Raw genomic sequence first — 27,784 nt, forward strand, 5'->3', positions numbered from 1 at the left:
CCAACTTTAAAATCATTTATTCACACTAACAACATGTGACCCAACCCCTCCCCAAAATAAACAGTGACTATGAAAGTCTATGGAATGGCTTCAACTTTCAGACAACATCCTCCACATAAACATGAAAGCAGAACAAAGCATACAAGGACAATGCAATGGATAAGGCAGCCAGATCAGCAAGAGAGCTCACAATGTATCCCCAATGGAGGATTGATAAATATATCTCTCTCATGTAGCAGTCAAAGAAAGCCAGTCAGATTAAAATCAAATGGCATCAACAGAAGAGTTTAACCCTCTTCTCCAACATTAGAAGCAGTGGAGAAAGACACAAATGACAGCCAGCAGTTCCACCCTCCTCCCATCCCATCCCCTCCCCACTGGTGGCCACAGGTACGGAGAATGACGGGATTGATCCGAGGAGGACAGCAGTACAGATGGAGTCTCCTTCACCAGCCTGGTCCGGCTGTGCTGCATTCCGCTCCCTTTGGTGTTTGATACGGAGCCTGTCTCTAGCAGCGTTTGAAGTCTCCAAGGGCCTCTCTGTGGAGCTGGTAACAGAGGCATGGACCTCTGCTTTGAGATGAGGAAGATCATGAAGGAAGTGATTAATTAAAAACTAAAGCCTCCTTAACCAGTCTCACCAGAGACTTTAGAGCCAGTGACCCACATTCAGACCAGCTCACACCTTTCCTAAGGACTCCCAACCACTCCAAACACTTAACACACGAGCAGCCAAAGAAGAGCTCACCTGAACCAGAGGTACTGCCTCAATGCTCCTTTTATTCAATTTAAGGAGAGTACCACTGCAGCACTGCCGGAGGCCTAGGCAAAGGCTCTTCTAAAATAAAGCGCCAGCTGGATAAAGTTAACCTGAATGCTCCTTTGTTGAATGCTGCCATAGAGCAGTGGTGACCTTGAACAGAGTAAGACTGCTTAAACCAAAGCTGGAAGAGCAAGCTGGGGTAAGCTGTATATAGCAGTGGTTACCCCAGTGCAGAAACATGTAAGGTTTTAAATGTAGTGTCATTAAGAGTTAACTCAAGCACATCCCTTCTGTGCGTCTATGCCCAAAACATGCCTTACATTTAAGAGTCTGAGTGAACATAAAAATAGACAAGTCTTTAAAATGTGTGCCACACATCAGGTGATCAGGAAAAAAAAACACTGATTTAAAAAGTCAAGAAATTGATACTGCTTCTAGCCACTGTGTTCCCCCTGGCATGCCAGGCTTCCATTCACAGCCCAAGCATGAGGCACTGCTAGGCTAACAAGTATACCACACAGCTGTATTTAAAGAGTTTCTATGCCAGTTCATAAACATCTTCCATTTACTATTTGGAGATTACGTGTGTGTATGTGTGCGTGTATATATAGATATATATATAGATATATAGTTCTCTATGTAACACATTTCAATGAAAAGTCAACTTGGAGGATATACAGGCCAATCTAACAATGAGAAATGAAGTTTCAGTCCAACAGAAGCTTGTTTTCCCTTTCCGCATGAAAGGAGATTTAACCTCTTCTCCCCTCAAGAGCATCTTCAGGTCACACTGTCGTACTCCACAGGGGCTATTCTTCATCAGAGGAAGAGTTCTGATCCAGAGAGTACACCATGAACATCACGTCGGGTCGCGATGGAACGCAGGGGTGGCCAGGCCTCACAATCTCAAAGCCCAAGAAACTGAATGTCTTCAGAAGTGGAGCTACCCAAGGCGGGGGTGGGGGGGGGGGGGGAAGAGAAAGATATTGTTAACCTCAGGAATTAAATGACTTGTTAGCTGTATTCCCCAGCACAAAGTCCAGGTGGGGAATCAATATGCACATGGGCTAACTCCACATTTTCAGGGCTGCACTGCCTACCAAAAAAGGAATTTTTAGGTAAGCTGACCTTTTTGAACTCAAAGATTCATGGTTACCTTGTCCTTTCCCTAGGACTTTCTTCACCTGTATCTTGTCTGTTCTTTATGATGCATCTCCCCTTCCCTTCCCCTGCTTCCTCCACTCCTTTGGGTATCTCGTCTAGAGCTCATTGAGGCAGGGACTGTCTGAGTGTACAGTGCCTAACACAACAAGGCCAGGACCCTGACTGGGGCCTCTAAATGCCAATGCAATACACAGTTGCAGAAAATGTGTACACCAAATAGGAAGATTGGTAAAAATCACAGTAGCACCTAAGCACCTCACAATGAACTAGCCCCTATCTCCCAGGGAAGCTTTTGGAAATATTATTTATGGATGGGCAAGTTAGGCCCAGGAAGATTAAGTGACTTGCTCAAGGTTACACAGAGTCTATGACAGTCACAAATTCCCCAGAGCTCCAAGTTGAGTGCTCTTAGACACAAGACCATCCTATATCTATTGGTAGAATCTGTAAAGCGTAGTATATACACCCTAACAAAGTGCGACCTTCCTACATCACCTATGAAAGCAGTGGGTGTCATACAAGAAATTCTTTTAACCTCTGCAGAAGGGGCATTGGGTCAGTCCCTGCTCATTTTATCTCACATACTTAATATGTAACAAGGACAAGCCTCCCAACATCCGTCGTGGACTTTGTAAGCCACACATTTAATGCTAACAAATTCAGGTGTGCAGAGTTGTTGTAGCCACATTGTTCCCAGGGTAACAGAGACAAGGTGGGTGAGGTAATATATTTTATTGGATCAGCTTCTGTTACCTCACCCAACTTGTGTCTAACTTGCTTCTTCCAGCTGCCTGTAAGACACTATTGTGGACTCACGCCACATGACTAGGTACAATATTATTTGTAGACTAGACTGTTAACTGCGAGTCTGAATACATCTTCCCTGGCAGATGCAAATTTGAACTGGGGAGCAATGGCATGAACTGTCAGTGCCAAAGGATTATATAAAAATAAGCTTAACCAGCCAACAGCATTCTTGCGGGAATGTGGGCACTTGACACACACTTGGTGGGCTTGAAAATGGTGAAAGCCTTTGGGCCCAGATGAAGGTCACACTCATTCAGTAGCAGTTAGGGACTGACTAATGATGGCAGCCAGTGCTAGAAGGGAGAGGGGAAGAGAACAAGGAAGTGCCCAGCATCCCAGGGCAGCTCCGCTCCCTCATGCGCAAGCAAGGAGCTGGGAAGGGGAAGAGAAGACCCTGCTGCAGGTGCCCCAGGCCTGGGAAAGAAAGATGACCCCCTGGAGCTGCAACTGGAGCAGAAGTGAGGCTGGAGGAGGCAGAACTGATGTGAAGAGTGGGGGGAACAGGACTGATGTCAGGGGAGGATTTAATTGCTGGGCAGGGGGACAGGTAGATGTGGGAGTGATAACAGACCCCACTTTTTTTTTAGGTCACTTGAAGCACTGATGGCTGCCATTTGGAACTCACTGGCAATGCCACAATTACAGGGATTATTTACCATGGTTTGGGACGTTCTTCCAGTCAAGCAGCTTGCTGTGTTACCACACTGTACAGATTTTACCACAAGGCATCATTCATACAACTCAGAGTGGGGTTAGCCGAAAAACCCACACTTTGATAAGTTATGGACAAACAAAGGCAGATAATTGGATACAATGGATATATTTGTTACTAAGGAACCACAAGATACATTTGTTACCTCTGGTATCTACACTGGGGTGACTAAGTACTCCTTCACTATCATACCAGTAACAATTAGACATTCAAATCGCTGTGTGTTCTCACTCAACTGTGCCATGTGACTTTTAAAAGAGGAAGACTCATTGTGGCAGATTTGTTCTGTGTACTGAAGTATTTAGCAACTGGAATGTGAGCTTCCAGATCACAAGGAAGAAAGGGTTTGAACACTGACAGTCAATTGTTTCAGGAGCAGGTAAGAAATTTCATTGCAAGGTAAAGTAATTTTAGTTGCCTTTGTACACATCTCCCAGAAACCAGCTATTACTGGCTACCACAGTGGGTAACTCAAGTGTGCTGCCAGCTTTTTATTCATGAGAACAAAAATTCCTCACTTCCAGAAAGACACTGTCCAGCTAACCTATTTTTAAAAATATTTTCTTGTGTTTAGTGCAAGTGAGGAGCTCCTACCGATCTGAAGATAAAACAGTGATGCATGAAGACAGAGAATAATCCTTTTTTTTGAAAAGCAGAGGATTAACATTAGACTCTTAAGAAGAATTTTGTTGCATCTATTAATCACTTCTATCATCACAAGGCTGTTTGATTACTAGATATTCACTCACTCACATCTTGTCAAATTTAATACTTGCTTATTCATAACCTTGTGCTTTGCCACAAATTCCCTCAGGCTTCCTTGTTCTAATCACCTAACCGATAAATCCATCTTTAGATACTAGCATATCCCTCTTAAGTCATGAGCACCTACAGGCAGGATAAGTATTACCCACAGGTTTGGAAGAGAACAGAAGTGCTGGGAGATCAACTGGTCAAACATCTGCTCGGAAATGATGAAAGGGACCACCACCAGGACACAGAGCCAGGTGCAACCATCACTAAAAGTGTTTTAGTTCCCCTGTGGGGTAGGACAGCCATCCCACTACAAACGTGAACATGGCAGTTTCATTTCTTGCTGAGAAGAAACATTAAATGAGTCTTGACTAAAGATATTAGAGATCCTGCATTGCTACTGAAGTAGTAGGGAAAGGGCACTTTTCTGCGTGGCAGACTTACTGTACAACAGCTCAATTCCTACTTATGCAAGTTACTTTGGACATCCAGCCACATAGACGTCCAGTATCCCTTCTTTACAAGCAATAATTAGGCATTCATAAAAGTCAACAGAAATAATTTCCGACTGGGCAAGTAATTTGCAAGAGAGCTAATTATGACAGTGTTTGTTGTGCAGAGATCACAACAGAAAACTTCCTACCGGCAGAAGTGGCCTGGTGAAGCCCTGCAGATGACAGTACTTTGCAGAGCAACAGCTGCTTCACTCTATTCTGAGAGAGGGAAAAACCACAGAGGCGAAAGTTCTCACCTCTATCTTCTCTACTTTTTCTGAAGCAAATAAAGACGTAGTTTGCTTTCATTTTCTCTTCAGCAAATTCCAACAGTGCTAGCAATCTGTCAGGGAGAAGGAAAGGACACATTAGTCACACTAAGCGATCAGTCCCAAGGAAGTGGCTGGGCACTGTCTTATGAGGAGGATTTGCTAAGGTGTTCCGAGGCACAAGAGATGCAGCCACACTGACACATGGGAATTATGCACTTTGGTTAACACTGGAGGAAGAAATCCTGCAACAAAGCCCTGTTGAGGCAGGGCCTTTTTGTTGTTTTATTGCCCCTAGCTTAATAGGGTCCTGAGCCATAACTAGTCACCACAGTAATACTAGTTAATAATATGAGTCACTGAGTGAGCCTTCCAGCCCTTTCATTGTACATGAGGCAAGTGTTCAAGAATTTCCTTGGCACTAGACAGGGTGAGCTCTCCCACATTCATGCCAGTGCGCTAGGCATGGGTATCTGTCCCACCAGAACAACTGCTGAAGTCTGGGAGGTAGGCCTGATCTACATCCAAAAGTTGCATCAGCAAAGGTACCTCAGTCAGAGGTGTGAAAAAAAGCCAGCCCCCAACTGATGCAGCTATGCCAATCCTGCCTTGCCCATCCCTGTGGACACAGCTGTGTCAGTGGAAGAGGACATAGCTAACTTCATTCATGGAACTGGTGTTTCTACACCAACAGGAAAAGCCTTCGGTCCGGTGTAGGCTGCCTCTATGCTACGAGAATTTGCCAGCATAGACATGCTGACATGGTTCAGACATACATTTAGTCTGAGCTAGCAGAGAAATGGTTGGTAACCAAGAGCTCCATATTTCAGAAGCAACAGTTCATAAGCTACTATTGATCCAACCTGTGCCCCACTTAATCTTTAAATGATTTGTGACACTTCCCTCATAAAAAAAGGAGGGGGGGAAGGGAAGGAGGCAAAGAGGAAAAACTGCAAAGGTGAGCCAGTGAGAATTTTTGCATATTGTTCACAGAACAGGTCTCCTACTCATGATGCAATTTTCCATCAGTGCCATCATGGTGAGGTGGCAGAAAACTTCTGAAATATTTTCTACCAACTAGTAAAACATAAATTGCACTGATCCCAAGTACCACAGCCCCACTGATCAGTTTAGTCCGGGCTCTACCATCAGTCACTGACCTGAGACTCTAGTACAGTACCACAAGAACATTTACTAATAGGAATTTCAAGACCTAATTAAACAGCAGCCAGCAAGATTGGAGAACACCTAGGGATTGGAAGGGATTTTGTTAATATGATAATCATTGATTTTAATTACAACTTCCAAGGCTTATTTTACCTAACTAAAAATAATCTATTACAAAATTGTGGTGACTTGGGCAGACAAATACCCTCAGAGAAGAATGTGCCTCGGGGAGTTGGGAGAGCTGGAATATTTATGAAGTACAGAAAATACAAGGTTTTCTCCAGATCCCATTTGTGCAGTATGAAGTACAGTGCAGGTGTACACTGAATATCCTGCGAGAGAGTGTATCAACATATTTAGGTACATTATGAAGTTGGATCAAATTTTCAAGGCACACAAATCTACATTTGGGATCAAACAAAAGAAGTGGAAAGGCAAATAACTATGGAAGGGATAGAGGAGAAAGGGAAATCTTGACATGTTGCCTGATAAGAGCCCAATGAAATTTACACACAACATTTATAATTAATCTGTGTTGTCCACTTCAACATGAAGTTATGGGATCTCAGAGTTCAGAGATACTTTAAAGGGTTCTGGGATGGCTACAGGAGAACAAACAGCTCCACTAAGAGCAGGCTAACTCAAAACTGATGACAAAGGAAAATTGTGCTTTGGAACAAAGTAATTATCTGTAGGGAAATAAAAACGCTCACCCCCAAAAGCTTGTCTAATTGGTCAAGTGACAAAAATTTGGGGGAGATAACCCCTTCCCCATAAGCATCTAGCCACCGGCCCCTGCTAGAGGCAGATTACCAGAGCAAGATCACTACTGGTCTGACCTGGAATGGGAAAAACTGTGTACCAAATAATCATGTTGACCCTTTATACTATTTGAATTCTTATGCTAAAAAGGGCAAATCTCTCTTGATCCCTGGGGGAGGGGGGGGGGATACACACAAAACCCACAAGAATAAGGAAGCTTTGGTGTAGAAGGGAATAATGGAATATTTATATTTACAATCTAAGAATGGGGGCATAGAATAACTCCCTTCCCCCTTTATCTTGTTAAAGCAATCCCCCATGTTACATTGGCTACAAGCCATACCTTCTTCCACAGGCAGTTAACCCAGCATATGCCACTCACACAGCTTTAGGATCTTACCCTTCTTTGCTCCCATCAGCTAATAAGCCATCAGGGATTTCCACAAAAAGGCTCTGATTGGAAAGTACTGCATCCCAGGAGGAGATCTTCACTTCCGTAATCTTATACTGGAAGTGGACGATGTGAGGTTTCCCTTCATGCACTGGGACATCTTGGTTAACAGTGAGCTTCTCGTCCTTCAGGTTTTGATGGGGGGAAAAAGGGAAGAGTGAAATACAGTCTGATCTACTAAAATAAATTCAGTTATTTCAATGTCCTTCAACACTAGGTAATGTCGGTGCCACTTGTGGGGTTCCATTTAGGAAAAAATACCTATGATTTAGAACAGTTTTACAAGCCGTAGCCTGATTTGAAAGTTTGTGTTAGTGCAATTTTAAATTAACATTTATAAAACTAAAATAGAAATGCTTTTTTAGAACTGACTGAATGGGTCTTGCTTGAATTTTACAAATTGCTACAGAAAAAAGAACAAAATACTAAAACTGTTTGGCTCCAAATTCTTTCCAGACAGGATTCCCCCCTGCCACCCCAAGACTTCACCACTCTCTAACTCTAAAAATAAAGGCCTGACATGCTAGTACCCACCTGTCAGAACAGACACCCAGGATTACTAGTCACATTGAGAAATTAAGACAAAAGAGTTCTTAAGGATCTACATTCATCTAGCACAGTGTAAGTAAGTGAATGAATTTGCCAGATCCCTTGGTAAACATGTACTTAGTCTTAACTACAGAGAATTTGCCAGAAGATTCGAATCTTCCACTGAAAAAGTTGTATTAGCTATGATTGCGTGTGCGCAGATCATGGCCAGTCCAATCAGAAACATACGAGAGATCAATACTTTAGCTAGATTTAAAGCTCTCCTAGACACTTTAAAGCCTAAAAACACCTATCCAATGCTTTTGTAGAATATTCTATTTTCAATCTAGCCTAAAATATGAACTTCAGAAAGATGAACATTTAATAAAAGGTTTTTTCTACTACTAAGAAATGCGAAGTAAAACGTGAAATTTTAATTAGGAAAGAATAATTAAAAACTCAGATACAAAAATCAGTCACTTTGGCAACTGACGTCTATAAATAGGTAAAGAACATGCAACTAAAAATCCACTCTATTTTTAGGGTTTTTTTTTTTTTAAAACATTGTCTGATCCTAGAGTAGACAGTGTGTTGACATATCGTAACGATCATCATAAAGAGAACTCAAGTTTCCCCATTCAAATTCCCTCCAGTTCAATTATAACTTGTTTTGCTGATACCACATGTTCAGAATTACACGTGTGAACAGCAGTAATGCCATTTCATTCCACAACAGGTTACACTGACAAATCTGTATAACTAACTATATCCCAGAGAACACAGTTGTCTTCGATTCCAATACTCATCTAGTAGTACAGAGTATCTACTAAGGTCTGACCAGTTCTGTGCCCAATGGCATTCCAAAGCATTTGCCCAAAGTCAGATTTACAGCTCCTAAATCTGAAGCTATTGCAGCCACTAGCCAATTCCAGTGCACATGCATCTGGTGGTCAATCTTCGTTGGGGTTCTTTGAATTCATGTTCTTGCATAAAACATGAGTGAGTGAACTCGAGAGCATTTCCCAGAGCTTACGGACAAAGCAGGGGGCATCAAATGATTATTAAACAGCAGACAGAATTCTTTAGCGGTCAAATTGAATTGAAGTGGTAATGAAAGGCAGGCTATCAGAACTCATGTTTAGTGACGTCTCACTGACAAAGATGTCAGGTCAGAAACACTATTTGGATGCATTCTACATTTCAAATGTACGTCCAAAAAGATGCCATTTCAAATATATCAGCTGCCAGTTACAGTTGTAAACAAAATGAACACAACACACAGAATTTTAATTATTAATGGCCTATTTGTCTTAAGGACTTTCCTGCGGCTGAAAAGTGACATTCACTGTTCCTCTCCATTACATTTATAGTTACTGTAGCATGAAAGAGATTACAGTATTGCTTTCTTTGGATTTTGCCTAAGAAAAATCTCTGGGGAAACACCAAGAACAGCTTAAGTCATCCAAGACTAACGAAGTCAGAGATGCCAACAAGTAGAAAGGCATCAGTTTTGAAAGTGAGGCTATGGCAAGGCCTGGGAACACTGCATTGCTAAAAGACTCCTACTAGCTGATCCAGGAGAGTAGACTGGCTAGAAGGAAACAGCATCCAGCACTCCTCAGCCAGAAGGTAGCATGCCTAGGAAGAACATTTGTGATACCACCCCTTACAAGGAAGGGAGGCTTTTATTAAGAGGAATGTTTCAATGGCAGGGTTCTGTTCACTCTACGGCACGTTGGACTCGCGTTCATCAGTGAGGTTCTACAACACAGCAGTGCTGCTTTCTACAGCACACAAACTCCTGGTGGTAGTGGGTCAAAAGTGGATTTTTGACTGAGTTACATATGTAATGATTATATTAATCACTTCCACTAGTCCTCAGGTTATTTTGATACCAACTTCAAAAACTTGCTGTGACTCTTCAGTTTTACTATGCCTTGCATTCTCAGCTTCAAACAGTTGCTTCGTGTGGACAATGCAGGTATGCTAGAAATTAGTGGGGAAGCTGGAGTTTTGATAACTGAGCAGAGGGGCAGTTGGGGCTTTGGCCACTGGGAAGAGATGGGCATAAGTTTGGGTTTTTATTTAATGAAATTTATTTTGAAAGTGTTACCACCTGAAGCAGGTACACCTGAACAACATTTAATACAAAAAATTGGAAGCAGCCTGCAAAGTAGGAAATCCTCCCAATCTGTCACCCCACCTAATACATTGCTAGCAAAAGACTGGGAGAAAGCGCTACTTTTGCAACATGATTGAATGGTCAGCAAATTTGGGTCCTGGAAGACTCTCCTCTCCAAACTGTCTCAAGAACCCTCCCAACTAAGCCAGCTGACTCCACTCAAGTGCCTCAGCTGCTCTCAACTGATTCTCCTCACATCAGAGATAGTCTCCGAGGGGCTTAAGCCGTTTAGGGTTATACAGGTTAAAACCAACACTGTACTGTACCCAAACATGAACAGGAAGCTGTGTTGATTATGGAATACAGGTGTCACATGCGGTTTTCAAGCACCATCAAGAAAGCAAGCAGCTGGTGGATTCCTGGTAGTGTTAGTGCACAGCACCATCTGGAACACATGACAGTGATCCAGTCTGGCAGTGACAAGGCATGGATTACCCTGTAGAGATCCCACAACCACAAGGAATGGTCCTGGCCAAGGACAGAAGGTAAAAAGCATTCTCAGCTAGTGAAGCTATTTTAAGCACCCAGGAGACAGAGGAATACTGAGGAATTGGGGAAGGTATCTTTCTCATCTCCCTTGCACACAGAAGATCGGATAGTCTGTTTTTTAAATGGAAATTCAACTCAGTTCTCACCCAGCAACTCTCAACGGCAACCAGCTGCTCCATGGTCCCTAACCCTAATCACTTCTTCACCCCAACTGTCATAGATAACCACTGTAGCTGCACTTTTCTGCTAAATAATCAGCTTTAAAATAGTTAAAGATGGCACTGAAGTCATCATTAGGTTTCTGAGTCAACACTCCTTGGAGATAAATAGTGCCACTCACAGCTCTCAGGGTTATTTCTTCAGTTTGTCCAGTTACAGGCTCAGGAAGACAAAAACATTACAAACGTGACTGATGGGTATTATCTGTGCAACCCCAATGGCTAAAATCTAATCTGGGAAAGCATTTAGAATCTGCAGCCAACTTCTAATTTAGGGGGCAGACTCTAGGGACAAATCTGCTGCTGAATCACAGAAGGAGGGGGGAGAGGGGAGGGGGAGAAAAAAAAAAAGGACTCCCAGACAGACTTATGCCCCCTCACTCCCTGATGGTATCAATGGATGATAGTGTAGGGTTAGATAAGCACACTTCGAGACCAGTCAATCAACAAAGTGCATAGTTCTCTGAAGAGGATGCAACTTGAAGTGAAATAGCCCATTGCCAATATGATAATTTATGCTGGAATCTTATTTTTAAAATGTCAGATTACTTCACCAAATCAGTATTAGAACTCCCACCTGCTGCTGATTCATTTTATTCTATTAGCCAGATCTAATACAGCGCACACGGCAATGGAACAGGAACACTGCTACAGACGAACACCATCTTGTGAAAACAGCCATTATAAAAAAATGTATTGTGAGTAGTATGCATCTATTCTAGCCAATAAGCCACATTACAGTGGCAACTATGCTGGTGACAACCAATTTTAAGTGCTAGTATAGTTTAGAAGCCAATGAGGACTGGGATATTTTCCACCTCCACATAACTACAGAAGCCAAACTATGGTACAGACTCAGTACAGACTCCCAGGTAGCCAAGTTTTAACAGTTGCCAGAAAAAAAACAAAAACAAACCTGTCTGTATTCCTCAGCATGACTGAGCTAGCCACTGTTCAGAGGTCTTGCTAGCACAGTTTCAACCAAAGAATGGCCCAGGCCTAAGTGTTACAGTAAGGTGGATGCTACAGCCATAACTCAACTGCACTGAGCCTTCGTTTACAGATGGATTTGAGGAGTGTCAGCCTCAAGTTTACATCCTGACTAGTCAGCTTCTGTCCTAAGATGGTATTAAGATCAGATCACCGGTGTCTGATTCTATTAAAACTCAGAGGATTGTACTTGTTTATAGTGTCCAATGCTGGATCAGGTAGCCTCTCGCATCTAATCAGACTGTTTTGGGTTTGCTAACTTGAGCAAAGCAAGTTGCCATCTGTTCTGAATGCACAAAACACAGAATAGCAGTGCTGAATAATGGGTTGACTTTTCCGTGGGGAACAGGTTTATTCATTAGGTGTGAAGGGAGCTTGCATGGTTGCACACACTCACCGTATTTACTATAGCTTCAAACCATCAACCTTAACAAAATTACTGGGGGTAACAGCTGTTGTGGCCAAGCCAGGTTATAACAACTGGGACAGAGTCAGTTTTTAAAAGTCATGCCTTAGCCCAAGGACAATCCTGAGCTACAGAAGTTTATTTTTAAAAAGAGATCATTAAAACTGTTTGGCTCTATGCACACTAGCCAACCAGATTCCTCAATAGGAGGGTTACACAGTACTTTCATGGTGCTCTTGTTTCTGTAGTGCAGAAAGTGCCTTAGTTTCAGGAAGATCTTCTCTTTCCACTGTTATGCTTGAGGGTGAGATTTAAAAAAAAAAAAAAAAAAAAGAAGATACAGAATGTTTCAGAAGGCAAAAAACTAGGACCAGGAAGGGAGAAAGCAGTGGGCTGGGACTGACAGATTGAAAAGGGAGGTCTATATATGCATCTACACAGAAAGGATGGCAGAGTGTTACAGAATAGGGGAAAAGCTGCCCATATCTGTTCTGTCCTTTCTGCTCTGAGTAGATATGCATGTGTGAGGGTTCTCCCTACCCGCAAACCTCATTACAGCTACTTAAGTTTCTTTCCTGCCAAACAACCCCCCGCCATCCCCACACTCTGTTGGAATAAACTGGGCAGCATAACTACATGGATTAAGTTTGGGCCCGTTTCCCTCAATTGTTTGGGAATTAAGTTTTATATAAGCCCTCTTTCAGGTGGCTGTTTCTTTATCCATGTATATTAAAATACAATTAAACCACTATCTCCCCAGCTCAAAAACAACATGGAGTCAGGAAGAAAGAAGTCGGTTTCCAGGAATGGGAAGCAGATCAGGAGACTTCTGAAATCTGCTCAAAGAGAAGTTCTATTTATGCCACTAAAATTTGGTTTCAGGTCAACTCAGCAGGATACATGCAAACGAGTGTTAGAGGAAAACGTGTCAAGATAGTGACTTAAGACAAAATCTTTACCTCGGGTTATTACAGTCTTGAACTAAATCTCTCAGATTAGAAGCTCAAGGACAAATTTCCATTTTAGTGAAAATTTACTGGGCACAAGACATCTAATCCGGTTATATTTCTTAATTAATCCAAGAGGAACAGCAGGAAGGACCATGTGTACTGACAGTTTATTGGGGAAAAAGGATGTTATGATCCACCAGAGCCAAATGACTTGAGAACCCCATGTGTGCAGTTTCCTCTTGGCATGTACAGCACCCGCATCCTCCTGCCAAGTTTACCCACCCAGAGCACGTACTTCAGCACAAGTCCCTGTCTGCAATACAATACCAGCTCCGACTGCTGACTATGTTGTGCTGTAAAGTTCTCTTGATTAAAGAGCTGAATCTTTTAAGTTTCTTAACATAAAAAATGGCAATAAAGAAAGGCAGCCCAACCCGTTCAATTTATAATACTGCTGGAAACAAATACCATGTGTTTAATATTCTAGTCTCAAATGAGGGGGGTGGGGGGGCAGGCAGATTCTCAGGAACAGATGCCCAGGGTCAGAAGTTAACATTTCATTTACAGCTACTTTGCACCAACTCAAGTGCCATACTGGAATAAATTATGTTAATAAGGAATTACTTGCTTTCAATGAAGGTCCTACAACAACCCATGGGGCAAAGATTAAATGGATTTTTGCCAACAGCACCCAAGGAATTAAACTTAATACAGGTACAAGAACTAGGGGTCACCAAATGAAATTAACAGGGAGCAAGTTTAAAACAAACAAAAGGAAGTATTTTTTCCACACAACGCAGTCAACCTGTGGAACTCTTTGCCAGAGGACGTTGCAAAGGCCAAGACCATAACAGTTTAAAAAAAAAAAAAGAACTAGGTAAGTTCATGGAGGATAGGTCCATCAATGGCTATTAGCCAGGATGGGCAGGAATGGTGTCCCTAGCCTCTGTTTGATAGAAGCTGGGATTGGGCAACAGGGGATGATGGATCACTTGATGATTACCTGTTCTGTTCATTCCCTCTGGGCACCTGGCATTGGCCACTGTCGGAAGACAGAATCCTGGGCTAGATGGCCCTTTGGTTTGACCCAGTATGCCTGTTTTTATGTTATTTGGGACACTATTTTTAGACTAATGCCAACACCCCTGCTGGAATTCTTTTCCTTGCCATAGGTAGGCGAGAGCATTCTAATAAGAGGCCCCCCCAAAGCCATTACGTTTTTCAAAAGTGTCTTCTCCAGAGAGGACTTCATTCCAAGTGATTGCGTCAGTGGAATACCCCAAAAAAAAAAAAAAAACTTGAGTCAGATTAGTGAATGAATGACAATGAGGTTGGCGAAGTGAACGCTCTTCAGAGACCCCGATCTCCTACCCATTGTTTTCTAGGTGAGTCCCAAGAATTCCTCCAAAGTCCACTACTGATGCCCTACCATTTTTCTCTTCCTCTCTCCAAATTGAGATCAACGGTTACTATTATGTTAACTATTTAAAGGTAGCTGCTGCAATAGACATGGCCCATAGGAATCACTCGTACCACTGGATTAATAATCCTAGCAAGGATTATGTTGCCTTCTCTGCAAGTACCAAAGGGCGATATAGCTTATCAAAGGGCTATATGGTGTACCAAAGCTGACATTTATAGCACAGCACAATGTTTAACCACAAAAAGCTCCTCCTGCTAGAACAAAAAAGAAAAACTAAAAAGTTCACCATGCTCAAATTAAAAGAAAAGTCACCCCCAAAATAGGTCAGATAAAATGACTGAAGTGTCGTACACTCTCAAAGATTCCAGCAGAATATTTTTGTGACTGACACTACAGGGCCTATTTCCCCCCCCCCACAGTCAAAGTAGATGTTGCCTAAAGAGCGCACTGTTAAATATTAAATATCTGTCTAGCACAAAGGACAAATCAAACATTTCTGAATTGGTAGGCTCAGCATGCCATCAGGGTTCCAGTCACTAACAGATCCTTGCTCCTTGGGCTGATGGGAGAGGTCTTGTGGCAGGTTATCCCATGAAGGAGAAATATTGTCACTCAAAGATAATCCCCATAAACCTATTAAGGAGTGTGCTATTGATGGACTTTGTAGGAAGAGACAGACAATTCTCAATGGCTGGAAGCTGAAGGGAAAAAAAGAACTGAGGCAAAAAACAAGATAGATACAGACGGATTTATGGCTGGATGGGACCTTGAGAGGTCATAAAGTTCAGCCCCCTATACTGAGGCAGGACCATGTATTGTAAACCAAGACCATGCTTGACTGGTTTTGTTTATCCTTTTAGAAACTTCCAGTGAAGGGGATTCCACAATCCCCTTTGGAAGCCTAATCCAGAATTTAACTACACTTATCATTCAAAAATTTTCCCTAGTATCTAACCTAAAAATCTTGCTTGCTGCAGATTAAGCCCATTACTTCCTGTCCTACTTTCAGTGGACATGGAGAACACTTGTTTACACTCCTCTTTATAACAGTCTAACATATTTAAAGGCTTATTGGGTCCCACTTCTGTACTCTTTTCTCAAGACTAAACACGCCCAGATTTTTCATCCTTTCCTGATAGTCCAGAAGAGAGCAACAGAAATGATAAAAAGTTTAGAAAACCTGACCTATCTCTAATTAGTCCACATCTTTCCACTGGACACAGTCCTTCCTTTGAGGCCTCACCAGTGCTGAGTACAGTGGACAGCTACTCCTATGTCTTGCATTGAACACTCTTGTTAATACAGTTGTGAAAAAGGCTAATATCATTCTGGCATGTATCACATTGCTAACTCATTCAATTTCTGGCCCCGATAACACCTGGTCCTTTTTAGCAGTACTACAACCTAGCCAGTTATTCCCCCATTTGTAGTTGCGCATTTGATTCTTTGGTTCTAAGTACGGTACTTTGCACTTGTTTTACGGAATTTCCATCGACTGATTTCAGACCAATTCATCAGGGTCCTTTGAATTCTAATCCTGTCCTTGAAAATGCCTGCAACTCCTCCCAACTCACTGTCATCTGCAGACTTTCTAAGCACACTCCATTTCATTATCTAAGGCAATAATGAAACCGCTGACTAGTACCGGACCCACGACTGCCCCCTGAGGGACCCCCACTAGATATTATCCCCCAATTTGGTAGCAAACAATTGATAACTACTGTGAGTATGGTCTTTGCAAGCAGTAGTGCATCTATCTTATAGTAATTAAATCTAGACCACAATTCCTTAGTTTGCTTATGAGAATGTCATGTGGGTCAAAACCTAAACTAAAATCAAGATACATCACATCTACTGCTTCCCCCCATCCATTAGGCCAGTAACCCTGTCAAAGAAGGAATTAGGAGGTTTGGCATGATTTATTCTTAGATTCATAGATACTAAGGCAGAAGGGACCATTTTGATCATCTAGTCCGACCTCCTGCACAGCACAGGCCACAGAATCTCACCACCCACTCCTATGAAAAACCTCACCTATGTCTGAGCTATTGAAGTCCTTAAATCAAGGTTTTAAAGACTTCAAGGAGCAGAAAAGCCTCCCTCAAGTGAACCATGCCCCATGCTACAGAGGAAGACGAAAAACCTCCAGGGCCTCTCCAATCTGCCCTGGAGGAAAATTCCTTCCCGACCCCTAATATGGCAATCAGCTAAACCCTGAGCATATGGGCAAGATTCACCAGCCAGATACTACAGAAAATTCTTTCCTGGGTAACTCAGATCCATCCATCTAACATCCCATCTCAGGGGATTAGTCCTATTTACCCTGAATATTTAAAGATCAATTACTTACCAAAATCCCATTATCCCATCATACCATCTCCTCCATAAACTTATCGAGTAGAATCTTAAAGCCAGATAGATCTTTTGCCCCCACTGCTTCCCTTGGAAGGCTATTCCAAAACTTCACTCCTCTGATGGTTAAAACCTTCGTCTGATTCAAGTCCAAACTTCCTGGTGGCCAGTTTATACCCATTGTTCTTGTGTCCACATTGGTGCTGAGCTGAAATAATTCCTCTCCCTCTCCTGTATTTATCCCTCTGATATATTATAGAGAGCAATCATATCTCCCCTCAACCTTCTTTTAGTTAGGCTAACAAGCCAAGCTCCTTAAGTCTCCTTTCATAAGACAAGTTTTTCCATTCCTCGGATCATCCTAGTAGCCCTTCTCTGTACCTGCTCCAGTTTGAATTCATCCTTTTTAAACATGGGAGACCAGAACTGCACACAGTATTCTAGGTGAGGTCTCACCAGTGCCTTGTATATGGTACTAAAACCTCCTTATCCCTACTGGAAATGCCTCTCCTGATGCATCCCAAAACCGCATTAGCTTTTTCACAGCCATATCACATTAGCAGCTCATAGTCATCCTATGATCAACCAATACTCAAAGTCCTTCTCTTCCGTTACTTCTAATTGATGCGTCCCCAATTTATAACTAAAATTCTTGTTATTAATCCCTAAATGCATAACCTTACACTTCTCACTATTAAATTTCATCCTATTACTATTACTCCAGTTTATCAAGGTCATCCAGATCCTCTGTAATAATATCCCGATCCTTCTCTGAATTGGCAATACCTCCCAGCTTTGTATCATCTGCAAACTTTATTAGCACACTCCCACTTTCTGTGCCAAGGTCAGTAATAAAAAGATTAAATAAGATTGGTCCCAAAACTGATCCCTGAGGAACTCCACTGGTAACCTCCCTCCAACCTGACAGTTCGCCTTTCAGTAGGACCCGTTGCAGTCTCCCCTTTAACCAATTCCTTATCCACCTTTTGATGTTCATATTGATCCCCATCTTCTCCAATTCAACTAATAATTCCCCATGTGGCACGGTATCAAATGCCTTACTGAAATCTAGGTAAATTAGATCCACTGCATTTCCTTTATCTAAAATATCTGTTACTTTTTCAAAAAAGGAGATTAGGTTAGTTTGGCACGATCTACCTTTTGTAAACCATGTTGTATTTTGTTCCATTTACCAATTGACTTCAATGTCCTTAACTAATTTCTCCTTCAAAATTTTTTTCCAGGACCTTGCATACTACAGATGTCAAACTAACTGGCCTGTAGTTACCCGGATCAATTTTTTTTCCTTTCTTAAAATAGGAACTATATTAGCAATTCTCCAATCATTCTGTACTACCCTGAGTTACAGATTCATTAAAAATTCTTGCTAATGGCTTGCTATTTCAGGTGGCCAATTCCTTTAATATTTTTGGATGAAGATGATCCGGGGCCCCCCCGATTTAGTCCCATTAAGCTTTTCAGTTTCGCTTCTACCTCAGATATGGTAATATCTACCTCCATATCCTCATTCCCATTTGTCATGCTACCATTATCCCCAAGTCCTCTTTAGCCTTATTAAAGACTGAGGCAAATATTTATTTAGATATTGGGCCATGTCTAGATTATCTTTAACCTCCACACCATCCTCATTGTTTAAGCCGCCCCACTTCTTTCTTAGTTTCTTATTATATGGCTACTAGAACCTTTTACTATTGGTTTTAATTCCCTTTGCAAGGTCCAACTCGACTCCACTTTTAGCCTGTCTCACTTATCCCCTACATGTTCTGACCTCATTAGGTAGCTTTCCTTGCTGATCCCTCCCATCTTCCACTCCCTGTATGCTTTCTGCTTCTTCTTAATCATACCTCTCTAAGATGCTTGGTCATCCAGCTTGGTCTACAACTCCTTCCTATGAATTTTTCCCCCCTTTCTTGGGATACAGGCTTCCGATAGCTTCTTTGATTTAAAGTAATCCCAGGCCTCCTCTACCTTTAGATCCATAAGTTCTTCAGTCCAATCCACTTCCCTAACTAATTTCCTTAATTTTTCAAAGTCAGCCCTTTTGAAATCAAAAACCCTAGTTGCAGATTTATTTTTGTTAATCCTTCCATTTAGTTTGAACTGAATTAGCTCATGATCACTTGAACCAAGATTGTCCCCTACAACCATTTCTTCTATGAGGTCCTCGCTACTCACCAAAATTAAATCTAAAATGGCATCCCCTCTAGTTGGTTCAGCAACTACTTGATGAAGGAATCCATCAGCTATCGCATCTAGGAAAATCTGAGCCCTATTATTATTACTAGCACTGGTCCTCCAGTCTATATCTGGGAAGTTAAAGTCTCCCATGATCACGCAGTTTCCATTAGTATTTACTTTATTAAAGACATTAAAAAGGGCTCTATCCATATCCAAATTAGATTCCGGAGGTCTATAGCACACCCCAAGCACTATCGTAGGAGAGGCTTTACTAGTTTTCTTCCCCAATGTAATTTTTGCCCACACGGACTCTGTCTTATCCATTGCATCGCTTCTTATTTCTTTACATTCTACCTCATCATTGATATACAATGCTACTCCACCACGTTTACCTTTGTTTCTGTCTTTCCTAAACAGCACATACCCTTCAATACCTGTAGTCCAGTCATGACTACTATTCCACCATGTTTCTGTTATCCCTATAATATCTGGTTTCACTTCCTGCACCAGTAGCTCTACTTCCTCCATTTTGTTACCTAGGCTCCTCGCATTGGTGTATAAACATCTTAATTTTTGCTGTTTGGCCTCGCTCACATTTTGTACCCTATTAGGCACAGTCGTTCTACAGCCAGTATAACCTATTAGACTAGTATCCACACCGTCCTCACTCCTTATATACATTCTCCTACCCACGGCTGTATCCTTTCTTACTTTGTCTTCTTCCCTCTCAATGCTAAAATCTGGCATGGAGATTTCCTGGACATCTCCCAACCATCTCCCCCTAATTCCTAGTTTAAAGCTCTCTATCAGTTGTGCCAGCCTTGATCCTAGAAGTCTATTTCTTTCCCTACTCAGATGAAGTCCATCCCGAGAGAACTGTTCTCTGTCTGTGAATGCCTCCCAGTGGCCATACATCTATGGCCTCCCAGATGACATACAAAGCCCTCCTTATAGCACCACTGCCTAAGCCATCTGTTGACAGTCATAATCTTGTCACATCTTTGTTGCCCTTCTCTAGGAACAGGCAGAATCCCGCTAAAGATGACCTGAGCCTCAATTTCCTTAAGCGTCTTCCCCAGCCTAGCATAGTCTCCCTTAATACTTTCCAGCGAGAATCTAGCCGTATCATTTGTTCCCACATGAAGAATAATTACGGGATTCTTTCCCGCTCCCTTTAGAATCCTTTTCAACCTCAGGTCTACATCCCGTATCTTAGCACCCGGAAGACAGCACACCCTTCTATTCTCTGGATCAGCTCTAATTACAGGCCTGTCTATTCTTCTCAATAAAGAGTCCCCGATCACATAGACCTGCCTTTTCCTGGTGACGGTGATATTCTCCAGTCTCTCCCCTGTTCCCTCTGGCTGCAAGTTCTTTCCATTCCTATTTTCCCTTATAATCCTCTTCAACCCATCCTGTATCCTCCTGGGGCTCATATTTGGTGTAGTCTCCCTGACTCTTCCGCTTTTCCTATAGGACTAGCCTCTCTTCTCTTCTTCCTTATCCTTCCACCTTCAACAAGTACCTGCTGAGCCCCTTCTTCATTTTCCAACTCTGCAAACCTATTCCTAAGCTCTATTTCTCCTTCACTAGCCCGTCTTTTCCTCTGCCTGGTTCTTTTAGTGACATGCTTCCACTGACCACTTTCCTCACCCAGTCTCCCCTCAAAATTCCCCAGCCCTGCTTCCATCCGTGAGTCTGAGCTTTTCCCTTCAGATACCTCATATCTTTGCTCCATCATCTGCTCAAACCCCTTCCTAAACTCAACGAGACTTTCCACCTGCATCTCCAAACCTCGGATCTTTTCCTCCATCAGCTCTATCAGATGGCATTTCATGCAGAAAAAACTCTTACCGGTTCCCCCCTCCAGGATCATGTACATACCACAGCTTCCACATCCAGTCATCCTCAACGTGTCTTCCACTACAGGAGTCACTCCCACAGCTGCCTCTGTATCTGTCATCGCCTTCCCACCTAAATCCTGTTAATCTGGGAAACACAAGCCACACCAAAAAGACCACCCCCCCCCAGCAAAAGCAAACCCCAAACAAGCACCACAATACAAACTCCCCTTGCAAACTCCCACTCAAACTCCCCTGTTTAGAGCTCTGTTTGCTAGCTCCTGTGCTGCTGCAGCTGTCTGTGCCGCTGCCTGACTGGCTGGCTACCTTTATAGGACCTCTAGTCAGAAGCCCCACCCCCTAAGCAGGGCTCAGCTGCTCTCCCAGCACAAAGCCCCTACACACACACAAATACTAAAAATACTAAAAAACCAAGTAGAACTACCTTCTCCTTCAACAGAACTCCCACTCAAACTCCCCTGTTTAGAGCTCTGTTTGCTAGCTCCTGTGCTGCTGCAGCTGTATTGTATTTGTATTCTTGACAAATCCATGCTGGCTATTCCTCATAACCCTATTATCCTCTAAATGTTACAAACTGATTGTTTAATAACTTTTTCCAGTATCTGTCCAGGTACTGAAGTGAGGCTGACTGATTTATAATTCCCCAGGTCCTCCTTGTTCCCATTTTTAAAAAAGAAACTATGTGCATCCTTCTCTAGTATTCTGGGACCTAGCCCGTCCTCCATGAGTTCTTGGAGAGAATCGCTAATGGTTCCGAACAAAAGTTCCAGCTAAAGGCATTTTACTATGCGTTCTCCTCCTATATACATTTCAAACAATATCTACGGTAGGGGTTGAAAGTGGGGAAGCAGCCCGCATCCTTCCATACTGCTATCATCAGTAATCTCTAGGACACCGCATTTCTGTCTAACCTGTAAGACAGTCAGCAACTCCGGTTTAGCATTTTATCTTTTTGGTCCTTACTTCCTATTGTTCAGAAGATGTTTAGAAAGTTACTTCATGTGTTTACACACCAGCCTCATGGATACCCCAAGGAACACACAGCTCTGGGAATAGTATTGGTGAGTTAATTAATCAAAGCAGACCAGCAGGGAGAACTCACTTATTTCTCAATTAGTAGGTGGTATTTTTTTCTTTAAACAAAACCGCATTCTGGCCAGTGTTTCTACCTGACTAATCTGGCAGTGTCACTTAAGTTTAAGGGTCTTACCTTATTTATCTAGTTTAGTTACCTTATAACCAGTGCTTGAATTATAATGGAAAGAAGTAGGGTAGTCATTAATGACTAGGGATGATGCTGGATGCCACAGAAAGTGAAATGCCAGGGTATTCTTTGGCTTGCTCCTGTGCTGGCACCCTCTGCACTGCCAAGCCAAGCTCAGCTGCACAAGACCTGCCTTTCCCCCCCTGCCCTCACCATCCCCGGCTTTCTGCCCTGCCTCTTCTCCTAACCCCAACTGCCCTTCCTGCCATACCCCTAACTCCACCATCACCCCTCCCTGTTACTGCCAACCTTCTGCCCCATCTCTTCCCACAATCATAACTCCCCTTTCTGCACCAAACAAAATCCCCTCTACCTGCCACTACCACTTACACCCCATCTGACTTTTGACCTCACCTACTGCCCTTGACTTCCCAAGACTCTGCACCCACCCAACTGCTCCTAGCTCCCCAAGTTCTGTCTATGGGCTCTCCCTCCCACTTCGATTCCCCACTCCACCCATGCTTCTTCCAATGTGTAGTTCCTAAAAGGGACAGGATTGGACCTTTGCCCCCTTCATCTGCTGTAGTGGCAGCTCTCGTTTTCTGTTCTTTCCCTCTTGTAGGGTTCCTGGCTTGTGAAATTGCACCCATTCCCCTTTCCCATCTCTTCACAGCCCATGGCCGGAGGAGCAGTTGTGACAGGACACAGCAGGCTTACTTGATTTCTGCCAAGCAGCTGACCAGAGTGCTGGGCAGCACCTCTCACTTCCTGCCAGGACGAAGGGGCTTCTCTAGAGGAGAGTGTCTGAGCCCAAGAGACTCCAGTGAAGCACTGAGCCTGGGGAGCAGGACCTGCTGTGCGTGAGGAGGGATCTCCCGCAAACAGTGGTGGCGGCACTGGGGCCCCGATCACTCAGGAATGCCTCCCAGTCTCTTTGAAGACCATCCCCTTGTGGTGCCCCAGCTCCCGCTGCCATGAGGCAGAGGCACCTGCTGACTTCTCTGCAGCACCATGCCCTGCTCCTGGCTGCACAGAGAGAAGGGCCAAAATAGTACCCCCCCCCCCACCTTTGATTAAATCGGAAGTAAGGCAGCCCCAGCCCCCCAATCTGAGCATTGCTTATAACAAAACAGTAGCATTTCTTTAAGTGCACAGGAGAACCCAGAGCTCTCATTTATAACAAAACAGGCAATTAGTTCTCTACATATTGAATCAGGCTCACCTTATATATCAGAGAAGGATCCCTGCCACCCCCTCGCCCACCGGGGATCTTCGACAGTGGGTGAGGGGCATCAGGAGCACCACAGAGGCCCTGGAACAATGTGCCTGGAGCATGGTAGCTGGGGACTGTTACTCAAAGGTAAAATACTACTGCAAAAGAGAAAGAACAGCACAAAGTTACATTAGCAAATGTTTAGTGGTTCAGCTGTCAAGACTCCAAATGACAATTGGAGAACACTCGTGATAGAACGTCACTGACAAATTTCATGTTTCTAGCACTTTAATGTGTAAATCAAAGATACCTGAGCTCTCTTTTATCAGAAAAACTGCAGTGTTATTTGAAACAGAGGAGGGGCTTCTTGTGAAAAGTTGGGAGTGTGAGCAACCTCCCACCAATAAGAGAGGTTTGGAAAACTGCCAATAGCAGATGGCTGAAAAGGCAGGACCAGATGAGTACACATTTTCTATAAACACACACCTACAAATAGATAGGATCTAGAACAGGGAGGTTTAAATTTCACATTTTAAAAGAAGGAGGAGGAACGAAGGCGCTAATTCTCACAACAGTGTAAGTGCACTATCAAATATTTAAGGTGTTGACATTTTCATACTCTAATAAAGCCTCATGTGAGATCCAATGTCAGGCTGAAAGATACTCACAAAGTTTTCCACATGCACTTGTGCCCTAAATGTTCTTTTCTTGTGGGGCGAGCACAAGAAAGTAGAGAGTTCAGAAGCTTACTTGGGTTAAGAAAGCTTCCCTTACAGTTCATGCTTTAATACGTAGCTAGAGGGCCACTGAAGCAAAGACTAAGGGCACGGCTATACTACAAAGTTTGCAATGGTGCATCTGCACCAATGCAGCTATGCTGCTGTAAACTCTGTGTAGCTGCTATAAGGCTATGTCTACACTAAAGCTTATATTGGCATAACTTATGTTGTGTTTCGGAGCGTGAATATTAGTGGGAGAGCATCTCCTGTCAACTTAGCTACTGCCATTTGTGGAGGTGGTTTTATTATTCCAACGGGAGAGCTCTTTTCCTGTCGCCATAGAGCGTCTTCACTGGATGCGCTACAGCAGTATCACAGCACGTATAGGCATGGCCTAAGCCAGGGGTCTCAAACACAAGGACCGCGGAGTTATTTGCTGCAGCCTGCCAAGCACCCCGCGTCCCCAGAATTATTTCCTGCAGCCACCAAGCTCCCTTCCCCCGCAGCACGCCGTGTCCGTGCTCCTCTGTCTACCTCCAGGTGCTTCCCGCTGCTTAGCACTTTCCAGGAAGGATGGGGAGGAACAGGGAGCTGCACGCTCAGGGAAGGAGGCGGAGAAGAGGTGGGGATTTGGGGAAGGGGTAGAGCCTCATGGAAGGGGTGGAGTGGGGGCAGCGGAGGTCAGTGATGTGGCCCTCGGGCCAACATACTAGTCTTCATGTGGCCCTCCCGGTGATCTGAGTTTGAGATCCCTAGCCTAAGCCAACAGGAGAGAGCTTTCCCATCAGCTTAACTACTCCTGCCATTGATACCGCCAACATACTGCTGTCCACACCAGCACTTATGTCACTATAACTTATGTCACTCAGGGGGGTGATTCAGTCACACCCCTGAGCGACATAAGCTCCAATACACAGACATAGCCTAAGTCTCTTTTACACTCCACCTGATATTCCAAGACCTCTAGCAAGTCAATGAGGGAAACTATTTTACTTCTGGAGCATTGATTCTTTCACTAGCATTGTAATAGCTCCTTTTACTGGGATACTGCTTAGCAACATTACACTAACAAAACCTACAGAAACCATGCAAAGAAGCAGGTGGTCATTCTTTATGATTCCTGTTATGAAAAACCTCAATATGAAGTTATACAAATACCACCTTCATAGTTCCATTGAAAACTCAGTGTTCTGAGCAGCTCTCAGATAGGGATAGTCAGTAAGGAACACAACACATTAAAAATGCAAAAAGCAGCATCCACATTAAAGGTCCTAAGTTTGCAGTAGGTACTCCCACACCTTTTGTACACTTTTTGTACAGATTAATCTAGTTGCAAAGTAACGTTTTCCAGAATTTTTTCCCCCTCTGTGCTATGCAAGAATCATTTAAGTTTCCAAGGACTGAGTCCTGAATGATCCTCTACATCAGGGCTGCCCAAACCAGTTTGTTTGCATGAAAGGGGATTGTTCGAATACCATGTGACTGATGAAACATTTACAAAAGAGCCAAATTTTAACTTGTGAAGGCAATTGTAAACACTCTGGCAAAATACAGACTTAAACTCTAGCTACAGTACTACTACAATATTGCAGAATTTAAATCTTCTTCCCTTCCACCATTTCAAATATTCTAACATTCAACATGCTTTGGCACTATTCTGAAGGGGCACTACTCCTTGCAGAAATGAACTGTTTCAACAGACTGTCTGGTACTAGATACAAAGCAGTGACATATGGCAGGCTCCTCTACACACATGCTCAGTTGCGTTTTGTATTAACCTGGTCCTTCCTCATCACCGGAACCATCGATTGGTTGTCACCCCTCTCTAGTGGCTACTGGCATAGAGCTGCATGACAAGACACTTTGCTGTGCATCACCCATTCCCTCCCACAAAGAAAGCTGTTGGCAGCTTTGTTATTCTCCCCCCCCCCCACATACATACCCCAGTGAACAGAGCAGCACTGATAACTCCCCATTCAAGTCATGATCATTGCTTCAAAAAGCTGAATAATGAAATGAAGTGATGAAAACCAAGTATTTTCACCTAAAGTAGCTCACATGAAACATTTCCTAATTTCACTTTTCTTGGTAAGTGTGGAATTTATTATACAGGAGATGGTCATGCTTCCTAACTGTAAGCTGTATTATGAATCCTTTATGCTATGCCAGGCCCTTCACCAGCATCCACAGCTTGGACCCAGAAAGCTCAGCCAAAGTGTTTACAGAACAGCCGTTTATTAGACCTCTTCCACTGCTATGTTTTCTTGGACCTGCATACTACTGCCATCCCCCATCCTCCACCCTCTCTATCTATGCCCCCAGAAAAAGACCCAAACCAAATCTAACCAGGGTCCAAAAGCTGTACCTCGTGCTACATGCAGAGTTAGTACTATGGGGCAACTCAGCTCTCCTTGTAGGGGAAGTAGATGTGGAAGGAGAAGATTAAGAAGCATCTTCCCACTTTCGCAAATCTGTACCAATGGCAGCCTTGGAGGGAATGGTATACAAGTCTTAGCGAAACCATCTGAGAAACATACAGTCTCACTCTTGGCAATTATGATCAACAATGTTTTTATATACTTCTTAAACCTCTCACATTTTCTCTTTGCATTCATTTACTGAACACTATGAAGATTATCCTCTTCTCTATTGCTTCTGCCTTTCTCCTTCTCTTTTCCTGATGCTGGCTCTTTTTTTGATAAAAAGCTGCACTCCTTCAGTTACAACATACAGTTGTTTTTTAGTTAAAAGGCTTTAGGTCAATAAATAAAGACACTAGATTGTCTAAAAAGCATACGTCATGTATTCTCTAACTCCTAAGTATAAACTTCCTTGTGTTAAGTCCCATGCCAAATACGAGCTATTTTCAAGTGTGTATCTGTGTGTAGTGGACATCATTTTATCCTGCTAAACCTTTAGATACCCCAAATTACTGTCCCACTGGCATTTTGGCTACCAGTCTCCCCCAAGCTTCTTTGGCCTGGACAATCGGGAAGCATTTGGAGCGAGAGTTCATCAACTCTTGATCCCAGACGGGTCAACTCCACAGTGTGTCTAGGGATCCATTGCACCTGAAGCATAAGTGCCTAAGGGTATGTCTACACTACGAAATTAGGTCGATATTACAGAAGTCAATTTTTAGAAATCTATTTTATACAATCGATTACGTATGTCCACACTAAGTGCATTAAGTCAGCGGAGTGTGTCCTCACTACTGGGGCTAGAATCGACTTACAGAGCGGTGCACTGTGGGTAGCTATCCCACAGTTCTTGCAGTCTCCGCCGCACACTGGAATTCTGGGTTAAGCTCCCAATGTCTGATGTGGCAAAAACATTGTCACGGGTGGTTTTGGGTATGTCAACCGCCACTCCCACCATGAAAGCAATGGCAGACAGTAGTTTCGTGCCTTCTTTCTGCGCAGACGCCATACCACAGCAAGTGTGCAGCCCGCTCAACTCAGTGCTGCCACCGCCGTTGCGTCCTGGGTGCTGCTGGCAATAGACAGTGCAGTAGGTCTGCTAACCATCCTCACCCACTGCTTCCACTGCAACTCCTCTCCCCCCCTCAGCTCGGGGGATCCGTTCTGGTCCTCCTGGGTGCTGCTAACCGTCGTCATACCCAGCTTCCGCTGCAACTCTGCTCTTAAGAGTCCACCTCGCAGATCCTCCCGTTGTTCTCTATAAATATCTATTCTTGGGGCACCCAT

At 43.3% G+C, this 27,784-nt stretch overlaps 1 protein-coding gene across 1 annotated transcript; it reads right to left on the minus strand.

The window, feature by feature from the left end:
- OAZ2 (ornithine decarboxylase antizyme 2) lies at window positions 1–27,784 on the minus strand. The gene is given in 6 exon segments (XM_038419326.1): window positions 1–1,706; window positions 4,951–5,036; window positions 7,292–7,467; window positions 23,368–23,439; window positions 23,441–23,516; window positions 27,615–27,784. Coding segments are annotated over 6 exon segments (714 nt in total). The 3' UTR covers window positions 1–1,572.

This window comes from Dermochelys coriacea, chromosome 10, assembly GCF_009764565.3.
Source record: "Dermochelys coriacea isolate rDerCor1 chromosome 10, rDerCor1.pri.v4, whole genome shotgun sequence".
Classification (NCBI taxonomy): domain Eukaryota; kingdom Metazoa; phylum Chordata; order Testudines; family Dermochelyidae; genus Dermochelys; species Dermochelys coriacea.